A 13,839-nucleotide genomic window follows, 5' to 3' on the forward strand; every position below is an offset into this window, starting at 1 on the left:
GTTTACCAAATTCAGGCCCTCACTGTCGAGGTAACACCATACTCCTTTGATGTATTATGGTGGACTAGCCTCTTATGAGAACTAGGCTTTTGAGTATAATGGTGAGATTGCAAGGATCGTGTATGTAAGAGATGATTTATGGAGAAAAGACCCTAGCCATGCCTTATATAGGGGGACATGGCTAGGGTTTACATGATTCACTGGTCGGTGCAATCTAGCCTAATCTCCTGGGATACTCCTAGATCCGGGCATGATAGATTGATAGTCTTGTACACCAAGTAAAATTTTGAGGGGCTTTACACCAGCGGCGGAGCGTCATGGGGATCAAACCGGGCCATGGCGCGTTCTTGTCCTTGTCTCTGGCTTTCTCTCTAGAGTTGTTACAAATTTTGCCCAAGAACCATCGATGGCCCACTAGCAAGTGACCGGCCTGTCCTTCAGTATGTTTGACACTCTGCCACTCACTTACACCAAGTTGATCCCTCCATTGGTCAAGTCGTGGGCTTGGGCCACCCTGTGGCCCAATGAGCCGACAGCCGGCCTACGAGTACACCCAGGGGCCTGCCATCATCAACCAGTGTGGTTTTTTCTCAAAACAAAAAAAATCAACCAGCGTGAACCAATACCCTGGTATTAATACCAATCCTTAATTTGGATTTGAAATGAACTTGTTAATATCAGCATGATCTGGTCACGCAAGGAAAACCGGGGACGCACTTTTCAATTCTCCATAGGTGGATAGAGAGAGACCTACTCGGGTTTCACTTTCACCCAAGTGGCGAAGCTAGTTCAAGCAGTGGTAGTGCCACAACGCGGCAAGGCAAGGCAAAACATTCCCCCGGGGTGTGGGTGAGCCGGCGTATACGCTGTTGCACGGGAGTCAAACGACGGATCGCCATCACCGCCACGGCCGTATCTCACCGGAGCGCGACGGCCGGCGCAAGGTCGGCACCATCGCAGCCGTCGAGCCGCCCCCGCCGGGACATCTCTACCGCCCCTAGAGCCAGCTAGGCCAGCACCACCTCCCATCCGTCATCCCTAGCTCACAGGGCTCGCACAGGCACAGCCCTCTATCTCTGACGGGTCAACAAGCGGGCCCACCCGCCACTCACTCGCCTCACCTCGCCTCGCCCCGTCTCTCTCTAACATTCCCCCCTCTCTCTCTCTATCTCTATCCGCCCACATGCGCTCTCCCTCTCTCCTCGAAGCCCCGTTTATTTATTCTCGCCTCTCCTCGTTCCCCCATCCCATCCCATCCCATCCCATCCGTCTCTCTCTTCTCCCTTCCTTCGATTGCAGTCCATGTCCGAGGAACAGTAGTTAGTTCACAGCACAACACCACCGCGCCAATTAGTTTGTTAAGTTAGGAGCTTGTGATCAAGGCAGCAAGGCGAGAAGCTGAAGCTCTAGCTAGCTCTGGCGGGCATGTTTCCGGCGGAGGCGTCGTTCGCCGGCGCGGAAGCGGCCATGCTGCCGCCCTTCTTCGTGGGCTCCATGTGGCAGTCGGCGCCAGGCGGCGGCGCGGCTGCCTTGTCCGAGGAGGACGAGGTAGCCGCCGCTGCGGCTGCCGAGGCAGCGCACGACCGCGCGGTGGCGGCGACGCGGAACCACCGCGAGGCCGAGAAGCGCCGCCGCGAGCGGATCAAGTCGCACCTCGACCGCCTCCGCGCCGTCCTCGCCTGCGACCCCAAGGCATGCAATTTCATTACACATCTAAGTCCTGTGCCCTCGTGATTTCCCCCTAATTTAGTTTCTGCGCAACATGCTCGATGCGAGATCGATCAAGCGAAATCTTTATGGAAGAACTGGATTGCGTGTCATGCATCTAGAATTCTACTGTGGATTGCAGTGGCTAGATGCTACCCCCATGAGTAGCTAGCTGCTACGGTTCTCAGCTCAGCTAATCCTTGTGATTAAAGCTGGATTTTGTGTGCGCAAGTAGCACTAGAATGGAGCCTCTCCTAACTACTAGCTGCTATCATCCTATGAATGACACTGACTAGCTAGGTCAGGTTAGGGCTGCCTCGTCTCTTGGCTTGTTCCTCTCCATGATTTGCTTCTTTTGTGCCTAGTACCATGTCTACAATTTTGCATAATTTTTCACCTTCTCCTCTCTACCCTTTTTCATTTCTGATCAATCATACGCTCTAGGGTTCGTCATCTGAGAGATTGATTGTGCAAACAAGATTTCTTGATGAACTTTAGCTCATGAACTCATCTTGTACATGTGTGTTTACAGATAGACAAGGCAACGCTGCTGGCCAAGGCGGTGGAGAGGGTGCGGGAGCTGAAGCAGCGCATGGACGGCGTCGTTGGCGAGGCGGCGGCGCCGGCGAGCCACCTGTTCCCCACGGAGCACGACGAGATCGTGGTGCTCGCGTCGGGAGGCGGCGCCGGCGGCGCGGCGGCCGTGTTTGAGGCCTCCGTCTGCTGCGACGACCGCTCCGACCTCCTCCCGGGCCTCATCGACACGCTGCGCGCGCTCCGCCTCCGCACGCTCCGCGCCGAGATGGCCACCCTCGGCGGCCGCGTCCGCAACGTGCTCGTCCTCGCGCGCGACGCCGGAGGACACGCCGACGACGACTACTCCACATCCTCCGAGGACGGCGGCGCCGACTTCCTCAAGGAGGCCCTGAGGGCCCTCGTGGAGAGGCAGGGGGCTGCCGCCGGCGACCGGCCCAAGAGGAGACGCGTCGCCGACATGAACATGCAAGCGGCTGCTTAATGAATCAGCTAGCCGGCCGGCGGCCATAGCTCATAGTATCTGGTCGATATGATTGCATATGGCGATGGATCTCATGCATGCCATGGTAATGGTACTACTACTACTACTATACAGCGTGTTAATTTGCTTTCAAGGTTAATTAGTTTTGTGTGATGGTTAATTAGTTCCAATTCTCCATATATACCACTATATGGCTAGCTAACTCTCCTTGGTGATGCCAATATGCCATGTATAATTAGGGATATATATATTACTACTCTTTTACCATTAGGGTTTGCTTGAGCTTTAATCAAATGTTGCTTCAAAGCCATGGCAAACCCAGCCCCTAAAATAACAGTTAATGTCAGAATATATGCACAATGCAAAGTTCCAGACTTGATTGCCATATGCTACATATACATTGGATAACTCTGGAAGCATTTCTGTTTACAAGATCCCACAAGTCCATTTTTGATCATGTCAGGGCATGCAGCTAGCTAGCTAGCCTTATATGCATGCATGCATGTAAGACAAGTCTTCGGATCAAACAAAGATGTTTGCATGCATACATGTAGCAATGCATGGCAAGTCCTAAGATCAAAACAAAGATGGTTGTTCCAACGCATTGCATAGCAATGTAGCAGCATGCTTCCTGTCTGTCCGGTCTTGTGAATGAATGAAAAAAGAATGAATGTTTGGGGCTTGGACATATTGAATGATCTAGGCATGCATATGCCAGTTTGATTGTTTGAATATGGAGAAGAGGAAAGGGGAACCAATCAATGATTGCTTGTATTGGTGCATGCTGCAGTGCACAGTAGTATGGCTAGCCAGTGTGGCATGCAGAGCAGAGAGCAGTGAGCAGCTAGCTCTCATGACACATGAGTGCATGCATGGACTAGTTTGCTAGTACTGGTACTACATGCATGCTGATGCCTGCTGCTGCATGCCCTGTCTGGTCTGGGAAAGGGGGGAAGGTGGATGAGCTTTTGTTTCTTGCTGGTTTCCTTTTGTAATCTTGCTCCTCTATGGCTTTTTTTAGAGGGAGGAGGGAGGGGCAGAGATCTCCATGTCAGGCCACCCACTGTGTCTGTGTGCATGCTCTTTTGTGGGGACAAAAGGAAGACATGGGGTGTGTGTAAAAAGAGGTAATAGCACTCCAGGTACCCTAACTTGCACACAATGTGATGATCTAGTCCCAAAGTTGCAAAACTAGACCAACCCATACCCCAACTTGCATCCAATGTGATGATTTAGTCCCAGGCCAATCAGAGCTCGCCAATTGGCTGCCAAGTGGCTGGGCCGGTCAGCGCTGACAGTTTTGCACAAAACCCCCTGCTGTTTCCCTGATTCAACCCGTAGTTACCCCCACCTGAATTAAATCTGTCAGAGGAATCCACTTCACGTCCGGTCCTGCAGCAGCGATGGAGGGCAAGGAGGAGGACGTGCGGCTCGGGGCGAACAAGTACTCGGAGCGTCAGCCCATCGGCACGGCGGCGCAGGGGTCCGAGGACAAGGACTACAAGGAGCCCCCGCCGGCGCCGCTGTTCGAGCCCGGCGAGCTCAAGTCCTGGTCCTTCTACCGCGCCGGCATCGCCGAGTTCATGGCCACCTTCCTCTTCCTCTACGTCACCATCCTCACCGTGATGGGCTACAGCGGCGCCACCTCCAAGTGCGCCACCGTCGGCATCTAGGGCATCGCGGTTCCGGCCACCCCAATCTCGCGCGCACGACCACCATCCTCCGCTCCCTGCAGAAATCCCTCGCCGCCGCTCTTGTGCTCAGGCCGAATCTCAACACCAACCGACGCGCCATCCTCCTCTCCCTCCCGTCTCCGGTGCCAACACAGGCCACTTTACTTGACCCCGGTCGGCCGGCCGGCCATCCACGACGTCTGGTGCATAAGAAATCATCTTCCGCTGGCCGACGGACGGCGCTGGTTGGGTGGGGCGGGGATCCAGCAGAGATGGCAAGGGGACAAGAGACGACCAAGCTCTGCTCTTTGCTCTCTGTTTCTTTTCTCTTCCTCATGATGCATTAAGCGCTCCTTCAACAATGGTGCCTGCCGGTGCCGGGTGTCGCGCGCTCCCCTCCATCTCGTCGCAGCCTTCGCCTTCGGAGGTGCCCTCTCTCGCCTTCGGAGTACAAGGAGCAGAGCACAATGCGTGCGTGCAAGCGCTCGCGCTTGGAGGTGGGGCTTGTTCTTCGCCGGCCATCCCCATCGCCGCTACGGCAACCAAATCCAGCTCCTCTCCTCCCGCTCCGCTCAGTTGGAGCCTTGGAGGACTCGTCTCCGTCGATTTCGACCCAAGCCACAGCCTTCTCCTTCGTTCCTCGCACCAATTCCACCGGACCCGCCCACACAGCCGTGCCGTGCCGTCCCGTCGATTTAACGCTCGCCGCTCCTTCTTCCCCACTTGCAACCTACGGAAACAGCACAACAAAGGGCGCATCTTTTTTGTGCCCCTCGTCACGCCGGCTTTTCACCCGGGTTGCAGCTGGAAGCTCTCGCCGGCGCCGGGTGCGGTTCCGGCCAACGCTGAGCGTGTGACAGATTTAATTCAGGTGGGGGGTAACTGCGGGTTGAATCAGAGAAACAGCAGGGGGTTTTGTGCAAAACTGCCAGCGCTGACCGGCCCAGCCAATTGGCGAGCTCTGATTGGCCTGGGACTAAATCATCACATTGGATGCAAGTTGGGGTATGGGTTGGTCTAGTTTTGCAACTTTGGGACTAGATCATCACATTGTGTACAAGTTAGGGTACCTGGGGTGCTATTATCTCGTGTAAAAATGTAAACTTGTAATCAAGCCATTGCTGTGATGTGCTTTCTGCCCACACTGGCTACTTGCTGGGGCTGGCAATGGCATGGCTACTTTGCTGGCTAGCTTGGCAGTTGGCATGCAGAAGTAGGTCACATGAATACACATACCTAAACGCTTGAATCTAGGGCGTGGAAGTAAATGTGATTGGTTTTGTTATTGTGACACTGTGTATATGGTAAGTAATCCATGGGCATGCCAAGTTGAAATGAAAAAAAAAATCAGGCATTTCATGTACGCAAGCAATAATCAACTAAACCAATCAGTGTATTCTTTCTGAAAACATGAATAAAAATTGTCATCCACGTCCATATTGCAATATACTTGAAAATAGTGAGAAATCGAGTTACAGGCTTACAGCATACATAAGAACTTTGATTCATAGGATTCAAAATAGATAGGGCACATTGTTATGCAGAGACCGGATAAGACTTCATTTCAAGTGAGGTCTGGGTTTCTGCCTAGTGGTAGAGGTTCATAGTGGTGCATCCATGTTGATTAACTAGGGTTCAAATCCTATCTCATCCGGGTGGGTTCTATCCTACCCACTGGACATCATTTTTGATATCTTGGTGTGATGTTTTGAGTGAACGGAATATCCCTTTAAAAGAGATAAGCATATTACATGTGTCAATCCATAATCAACACAAAATAATGGGTTTGATTTCGACATGGAGAGGAAAATAGGAACCTATAGAGATTTTTCCAAGAAGATAGACTTGATCGAAATTTTCCTTTAAAACTGAGAGCAAAGTTCCCACATAGAAAAACTTCCAAAGATTCATTACTCAATAAAAGTTCCAAGGATTTGAACTCTTAAAAGAACAAATTCATTTGAATCACTGAAAGCTAAGAGAGAGGCCAAAAGACACATGGAGTCATGGAGTGCAATACAATTACTGGTGGGCACAGATTTATGTAATTATTTCATCATAGTTTCCATCATTGTTTTACCAATACTACTAATACATCATTAAGGAGGACAGACTTTCAGAAGATCACATGCATATGTGTACGTAAGGCTGTGTCTCTGCGGCACAGTACTAGTATGTCGTTGCTAGTTCCAATCTTTTTATCAGACGAGAGCAGCTGCAGGAATCACATGTTTTCTACATCGAGATAACAAAAGAATGCCGTGTGTCTGTACGACTGTATATATACATATCTATGCCAGGGCAGGGCCGGGCTAGATGGAGTAGCTAGCAGGGCATGGCAGAAGTTCTGATCCGAGCTCCCAGCAGAGAGAATGCAATATTAATTGTTCAGAGTTATGATGCGTACGGGTATGCATTGTTTTCATGATTTAAGCATGCTTTTTATGACAACAAATAACCATTGAATCATCATCGAAATACTCCTTCTGTTCCTAAATCACGTCTTTTTAGAGATTTCAATAAGGACTACATACAGATGTATATAGATATATTTTAGATTGTAGATTCACTCATTTTGCTCCATATGTAGTCCGCATTGAAATCTCTAAAAAGACTGATATTTAAAAACATAGAGAGTATAAGTTATTCATCATAACACATTGGCAACTATTTTTAATGTGATTCCAATGTGCGAATCAACATGTGGTTGAGTTGGTTAGGTGGACAGTGGTATCCCCAACCCACTAGGGTTCAAATCCTGGTGCTCGCATTATTCCTGAATTTATTTCAGGATTTCCGGCGATGCGCTTTCACGTTCCCGTCGACGACGAGGCGCCTACGGTGACTTCGTAAATCTCAAGATGACATGCCGGCTCAGTCTCTCAAAGGTGCTCATAGGGGTAGGGTGTGCGTGTGTGCGTTCATAGGGTGAATGTATGCGCGTGTATATGAGCGCCTGTGTCTGTACTGATGCTAAAAAAAGTGATTCCAATGATATATTTTTCACGGTATATAACTAACGTTTTATCAATCAAAATAATGGAGAAACGTCTTTCCACAAGTGTGGCCATATAAACCCGAACAGAGAAAATATATGACGCCATCCGTGACCACCTAGGTTAGAACTTCATGTTTGAATTTCATGAAGTTACAAATTATATATGAAAAAAATTTGTTTAAAAATGATATATTATTCGGTTCAAAGTACACTATTATGTGCAAATTTTAGTGATTCTGAGTCTTCAAACATACCTGACGCTCTACAAAAATCAAGGGCTACAGATCGCAGTCATCACCAGCAATCTATCTATAAACACACTATGCTCCTTAATTTTGGAGCTCTCTCATTTAATTTTGGTGTACAATATCGGATTTGGTTCAGGATTTTGACTAGGTCAACAATTTTTATTGAGATTATTTAAATTTGGTTCATAGATTTTATTCAATTGAGGTGTTCAATTCTGGATCTGGTTCCCAATTTTGACTGGATCAACCATTTGGGATCTCAATATATAGACATGCAAATCTCTTACGTGTTCTAAAAAAAATCAAGGGCTTGAGTGAAGAACAAGAACAATTTTTTTTGGTGAATACAAGAACAAGAACAATTATCCATTAAAATGCAAGAAAAAACTTCACACTTCTCCTTTGGCCTGACTTTATAGCGCTAAGACTCTATTTAAATTTGGGTTGTAAGATTTTCATAGGAATATTGGAGGATCTGAATCCCAATGATTTTTTTCCTATGAAGGCAATTCGGATCATAGGATCGAGACTGTGAAATTCCTATGGAATCCATTCCTATGCCCCCTATTCCATAGGAATCTCAACATGAGCTGAAACTTTGGTTTATTTTTCCTTTGAGATGCTCTCTCTCTCTCTCTCAATGCTTTAAAATCCGTATGTTTATTTCCTATGCGCCATCAAAAGGTACCTCTCACAATACCCGCAAAAAAGGTACCTCTCACAAAATTCTTGTGATTCGAAACCCTGTATAACTTCATAGTGCATGGCCTTTCAATCCTATGTTTTTCTTGTTCCTACGTTTTTTATTTTCCTGCAATCGGAGAAAGCCCTTACAGTTGATCGAGGTGCAACGGACAATGTGGGAGGAGCGAGCAAAGGGAACAAAGGGTTTGTTTCCTCGAAAAACTTATCTTGGAGTGTTCAAATGCACCATGGTGTTTCGCCTCCGAAACAGTAACATGTGTTTACTTACGGTTTTGCTAATTTTCAGCTGGGATTTTCTTAGTCCTCCATTGGTACCGGGTATTGTTGATATGATGTTAGAACTGTGCAAGATTTTATTAAAAAAACTGAACTTTGAGAACAAATCCTACTATTTTTCCACTACACACGATCAAATTATTACCACCGAGATCATGAACAAATTTGTAAATCAACAAAGGATTAGCCAAAAAAAATTGTGGGGAGAAGGATTAGCCAAATTGACAACTACCGATATCAGATTCCATTTTTTACAGATGAGTAAAACAATTGAGGCGGATATACATGAGTAAATTTTGTAAGAGTAAAAAAAAGCATGAATAAATTTATAAGACTGACTGAAAAATAATTATATTCCAGTCCATGAAGGCATAAAGAATCATGTTTAACTAAATTTGCTTTGGTCCTTGTCCAGCGCTAGCGAGACAGGCCGCCCCTTGTCTGGTCGTGCCGCCATCGACTGCTGGCTGCATCAGTGACGCCACACGCGCGCGAGAAAGATGAGAAGAGAGAGAGAGAGAGAGAGAGAGAGAGAGAGAGAGAGAGAGAGAGAGAGAGAGAGAGAGAGAGAGAGAGAGAGAGAGAGAGAGAGAGAGAGAGAGAGAGAGAGCGCCGCTAGCTGGCTGGCCGTCGCTCGTCCAGTCGTCCTCCAGATTGCAGACGATGAGCGAAATAAAATGGCCGCGAGACGAACACGTGCATGTACACGAAAGTGACAATACGACGAACCAGTGGGAATGTGTATTGATGAACATATATCCTTGTGTGTAGAGAATGTGCATGTGTCGCTGTGCACGTACGTAAGGCTCTAAATCAGCCGCCCCTGCACGGTGACAATAACCAGAGGGCAAATACGAGTTTGTCACGATGGATGCATATCTTATACACGTGTGTACGTATTTAATTATATTCCCTTTTCGAAGTGGAAATGAAAAAGGAAAATCTCAAACGTCGATGTGACTTCATGGCTTGCTGGATGGAACCTAGAATCAAATCCTCGTGCTGATTTCCCAGGGACGAGGGCCAGTGAAATGTCCTAACATTGACTGCCGTACGTCCCTCTCCCAACAAAGCAGTGCCGTACGACCACCAATGGCTGCAAAACCAATGGTATTCATTATCTTTGGAAGTTTTTTCCTTTCGAATGGGTAGTTTCGTGCGAATTTCATACAAGAAAGTTTCTTTAATGAAAGAGCAAAAAAAATTGGGGGTCATTTCAGCATGTGCCAATTTATTTATTTTGAACTAGATTCAAAGCTAACTGAAACAATGGTCAAAATTCATCATGCTTTCATGAAATGTTTGACATTGTCTTGAAATATTTGTTTGTGTTTAAAAAAAGTTGAATTCTTCTCTTCGTCATCCAGCCAGCGCCTTTTGTTTCCTACTCACGTACTCGACTTGCCACAATTTCCCCGGCTAGGGTTGAAACTTTTGTCGGCAATTTTGGTGTGTACCAAAATATTCTTTTTCTCTCAAAACGTTGCACTAAAATAAAAATAGGTTGAAATATTGGTCATAATTTGATGAGAAAAGTACTTCTTTTTATCTCTCAAGTTTTTGAGGGAGATATTAATTTGGTCCCTCATCTTTCGGGTTGATATTTTGACCTTCGTGTTTCAATACGGAGCACGATTTCCTCTAAAACCACAGACAATGGGTTTAATTGCTGAATTTTCTGTTAACCAATTGGCAGGTCGAGCCACTTAACAAAAAAGCCAAGAGCTATTCCAAAAATAACAAATAAACTAACACTAAGATGAAATTTTTCGAGAGTATAAGACCCTTCGTTTCTCCTATGTGATTTTCTAGGGGAAAATCGTAGCAGCTGCCACCACTTAGCGACGACGTCACTAGCGCTAGCCAGGCCGCGCTCACGCGGCACACCAGCCATATACCGCCATCGGCGCTGCCTCCTTAGGGCATTTTCAATGCAGAGGCGCTTGTTTGGGCGCTTGCATCATTAAAAAAAGAATTAATCAATAAGCACCGGTGGAGGAGTCCGCCTTTCCAACGCACGAGCGCCGGGTTGAGCGCTTAGCTGATTTTTTTAGTGTCGATCTAGCGCCCGCCTAGCGTCAAAACAGATGCATGCGGAAAAAAAAGGCTCAAGCGCCCGACGTCAGGGGAGGCATCGATGCCAAAGGAAATCCTGGGATTGACCAGGAATCGAGCGGAACGGACGGGAAAGAGACCCTGGCGCCTAGGCTAAGCGCCTGCGTTGTAGATGCCCTTAGGTCTCCTTGACACAAGAAACCACCCCGGCGAGGAGACTACACTATCAATTCTTTAAAACTAAAAATGTAGAATTCTTTAATTTGATTACATTCGTTCAAAATATTCTAGAACTATGTCGAAATGATCAAAATTTTCATTCATTTCAGTGAGGGGTGAAAATATATTTGCTTCCAAAATGTTAAACCATGCTTCTCGACATCCATCTTTAAGCTCAAAATAGGTTTCTGCCCCCTTTAAAAATAAAGGGATATACTGTCGAACTGGTACAAAGTAGCGAGGAATAACCCTCAAACAAGCGGATCAAAAGAAAAATAAAATGGCATCCAAGACAGGGCATATGTGCTGAACTTAAAAAATAGAAAGCTGCACACCTAAAAAGAGACATCCAAGACTACTCAACAAGACCAAAGCCGTGCCGACCAGAGAAATCATCGGACATCGTGGTACCAAACACACCGAACCATCTCCGAAAAGGGGTGGCTCGCCGCTTAGACAGCCCCCTCCTTTCGGGTTATGAAGCACCGCTCCTGTTAGGAGATGGTAAGAACTAAGAACAGAGACTACAAGGACACGTTTATAAGATAGCAGAAGATCGAAACCACCCTATGCCAAAGTCGAGGACGCTACATGTCAGTGGCAAGGCAAACCGAAAGCGTTTGGGAAGCTACAACCGAGGGGCGTCGGGGATCCGTGGCGACACCCTCAAGAGGATGACGAGGCACAAGGCCAGTGTAGGCGAGCCAGAAGGATGTACTAGAGTTTTCACCCTGGAGCCCTCGTACCGTAAGAGGACCTACTGCGACGCCCTCACTTCGGGTCGTGAAGCGCCGCTCCTGTCAAGAGATGGTAAGGAAGAACAAAGACTACAAGGACACGTTTATAAGATAGCAGAAGACCGAGACCACCCTAAGCCAAAGTCCAGGATGTCGGTGACAAGGCAAACCCGAACCGGCTGGCCAGCTACAACCGAGGGGCGCCGGGGCTCCGTGGCGGTGCCCTCAAGAGGATGACGAGGCACAAGGCCACCGTCGTCGAGCCCGAAAGGACTTACGAGAGTTTTCACCCCAGAGCCCTGGTACCGTAAGAGGACCTACTGCGACGCCCTCGAGAGGGAAGCGACACCCACAGTTGCCGTCATCGTCTCCGGCACCGTCCGGAGCCCGGAAGCTACCATGCATCCACCTTTACCAAGGCCGATGGACGGTGCTACTATCAAGCATGTCACCTCCGCTGTATACGTAGACGGGGCGGTCTGACTCTGACTCTACCGCCCCAGGCCCATCCAAGATCCAGCCCCATCAAAAAAGATACAGCTCCATCGAATGCGTACGTACGGCGGTGGTTGCGGCGCTGTGGATGGATGGACCCAGAGCACGTAGGCACGTACTGTACGTGGAAGCCGCGGAGAGAGATGGACGGGCACCGGCGCAAGTAGCTCGATCGGCGTGGCGACGGCGGGTGCTTGTCCGTCGCGTGGGTACAAAGGAAGGAAGCGTGCCCGCAAGGAGATCGAGTGAAGTACTCCTACGGGGTTGGGTCCGCCGGCCTCACCCTCGTGTACGACAGTACGAGTCGCTAGCCCCGGGACCATCCTTCATATAATTTGCACACACAGACACAGTACACAGACAGGCACGTCTCTCTCGTCCATTCTCCTTCTATAATTAAGTAAGCAGAGCCGCTGCTCTCATGTGCAGTTCGGTACGTGATACCTACGGTACTAGCTACACGCGCACGCGGCCTTCATTTCATGTGCCCCTTGTCGCACGGAATGTGTGCCAGCACCACAAGCTAGAGCCGCACTGCACCGGTCCTCACGTATACTATAATGCATGCCACGTACGTACAAGTACTGTATATATACATGCATGTGTGTATCCTTAATCCCTTCCTTATGTGGGACTAAAGTACTGGCCATGAATGAACGAGCAGGCTTGCAGTACTGGCCACGAGTACTACTACGTTTTAGTAATAATTAACCACATAGCATAAGAAGGAGGAGAAGCAGAGACACAAAGAGAGGGTGTGGTGTGTGGCGTGGAGAGGAGGGCGTAGAGGATCCGGGGCGCGCGTGCTGCGAGTTGTGTCAGCGGCAATCATCATTCCCTTTGCCGGTCCCATGCATGCAACGCAACCAACCAAACGCTCTGTCCCTTTCCTTCTTCAATCTATCCCTCTATCCCTTCTCTCCCTCTCTCTCTCTCTCCGCACGTGACGATCATGCCGTCATGCTCGAACCCCGTCTCCACCTCGCCACTCTCTCTATCAATTGCTAATCATGGCTGCCACCTTTTCATTCCCCTAACTAATCACTGCTAATCATCACCGCGTCTGCGTGCCCGGCCTTAACCGCTTTACACAAGCATCGCTTTTCTTTCTCCCTTTCTTTCCATGCATCTCGGCTAGTCGGCTCCTTCCATTCCTTTTTGCTATGCATGTTTGATGTTTCCCCTTTCATTCCACACCTACCTATCACAAGCCAAGCTTTCTTGCATTGCCCGTGTAGCTAGGCAAAGGGCTCTGCCTTTCGGTAATCCAATTCCCAAGTTGGCTTGACAGCTGTTGCGCACACGTTAGACATGTGCTTACAACCCCGTCATTAGCATAATACTATAATTGCTTCAGTAGGGTCCATCGACAGCTCGACTGAGATTTTTCCTTTATGTCTAAATATAACCTAAAACATCATGTTTTTTTGGCGGAAAGGCCCAAGACCCTTTTTTTGCAACTTATGATTAGCAAAACTAGCATTCTGGACTTGTAGGATGAAACCATATTGGCATATTCTACGTACCAAAACTTGGCGCGATTTTTGGCGAAAAGAGAAACAACATACAACCAACGACCAATTAGTTAACCGCCTCCAGGGTTGGCCTCATGCAGCCGCCGCCTCCTCTCTAGTAAAAAGTCTAGCTAGGGTTCCTCTGCCTTCTGCCGGCACCGCCGCCAGTCCGCCACGTCTCCGGTGGCTTAGGG

The 13,839-nt window shown here is 48.3% G+C and overlaps 2 protein-coding genes across 2 annotated transcripts; both read left to right on the plus strand.

The window, feature by feature from the left end:
* Window positions 1-1,228: 1,228 nt before the first annotated feature.
* LOC123105592 (transcription factor bHLH106) lies at window positions 1,229-3,413 on the plus strand. The gene is made up of 2 exons (XM_044527681.1): window positions 1,229-1,692; window positions 2,240-3,413. The coding sequence occupies exons 1-2, from the start codon at window positions 1,426-1,428 to the stop codon at window positions 2,723-2,725; spliced, it is 753 nt and encodes a 250-aa protein (XP_044383616.1). The 5' UTR covers window positions 1,229-1,425; the 3' UTR covers window positions 2,726-3,413.
* A 703-nt stretch (window positions 3,414-4,116) lies between these two features.
* LOC123108170 (probable aquaporin PIP1-2) lies at window positions 4,117-4,413 on the plus strand. Its single transcript, XM_044530007.1, has one exon. It carries the CDS (start codon window positions 4,129-4,131, stop codon window positions 4,396-4,398), a length of 270 nt encoding a protein of 89 aa, XP_044385942.1. The 5' UTR covers window positions 4,117-4,128; the 3' UTR covers window positions 4,399-4,413.
* Window positions 4,414-13,839: the final 9,426 nt, after the last annotated feature.

The sequence above is a fragment of the Triticum aestivum genome, chromosome 5A (genome assembly GCF_018294505.1).
Source record: "Triticum aestivum cultivar Chinese Spring chromosome 5A, IWGSC CS RefSeq v2.1, whole genome shotgun sequence".
Lineage (NCBI taxonomy): Eukaryota > Viridiplantae > Streptophyta > Magnoliopsida > Poales > Poaceae > Triticum > Triticum aestivum.

What these genes read in the sequence shown, in the direction of transcription:
- LOC123105592 (XM_044527681.1), top strand. Translation starts at nt 1,426, where the DNA reads ATGTTTCCGGCGGAGGCGTCGTTCGCCGGCGCGGAAGCGGCCATGCTG. An exon ending in TCCTCGCCTGCGACCCCAAG is followed by an intron (nt 1,693 to 2,239) that starts GCATGCAATTTC and finishes GTGTGTTTACAG; the next exon opens with ATAGACAAGGCAACGCTGCT.
- LOC123108170 (XM_044530007.1), top strand. Translation starts at nt 4,129, where the DNA reads ATGGAGGGCAAGGAGGAGGACGTGCGGCTCGGGGCGAACAAGTACTCG.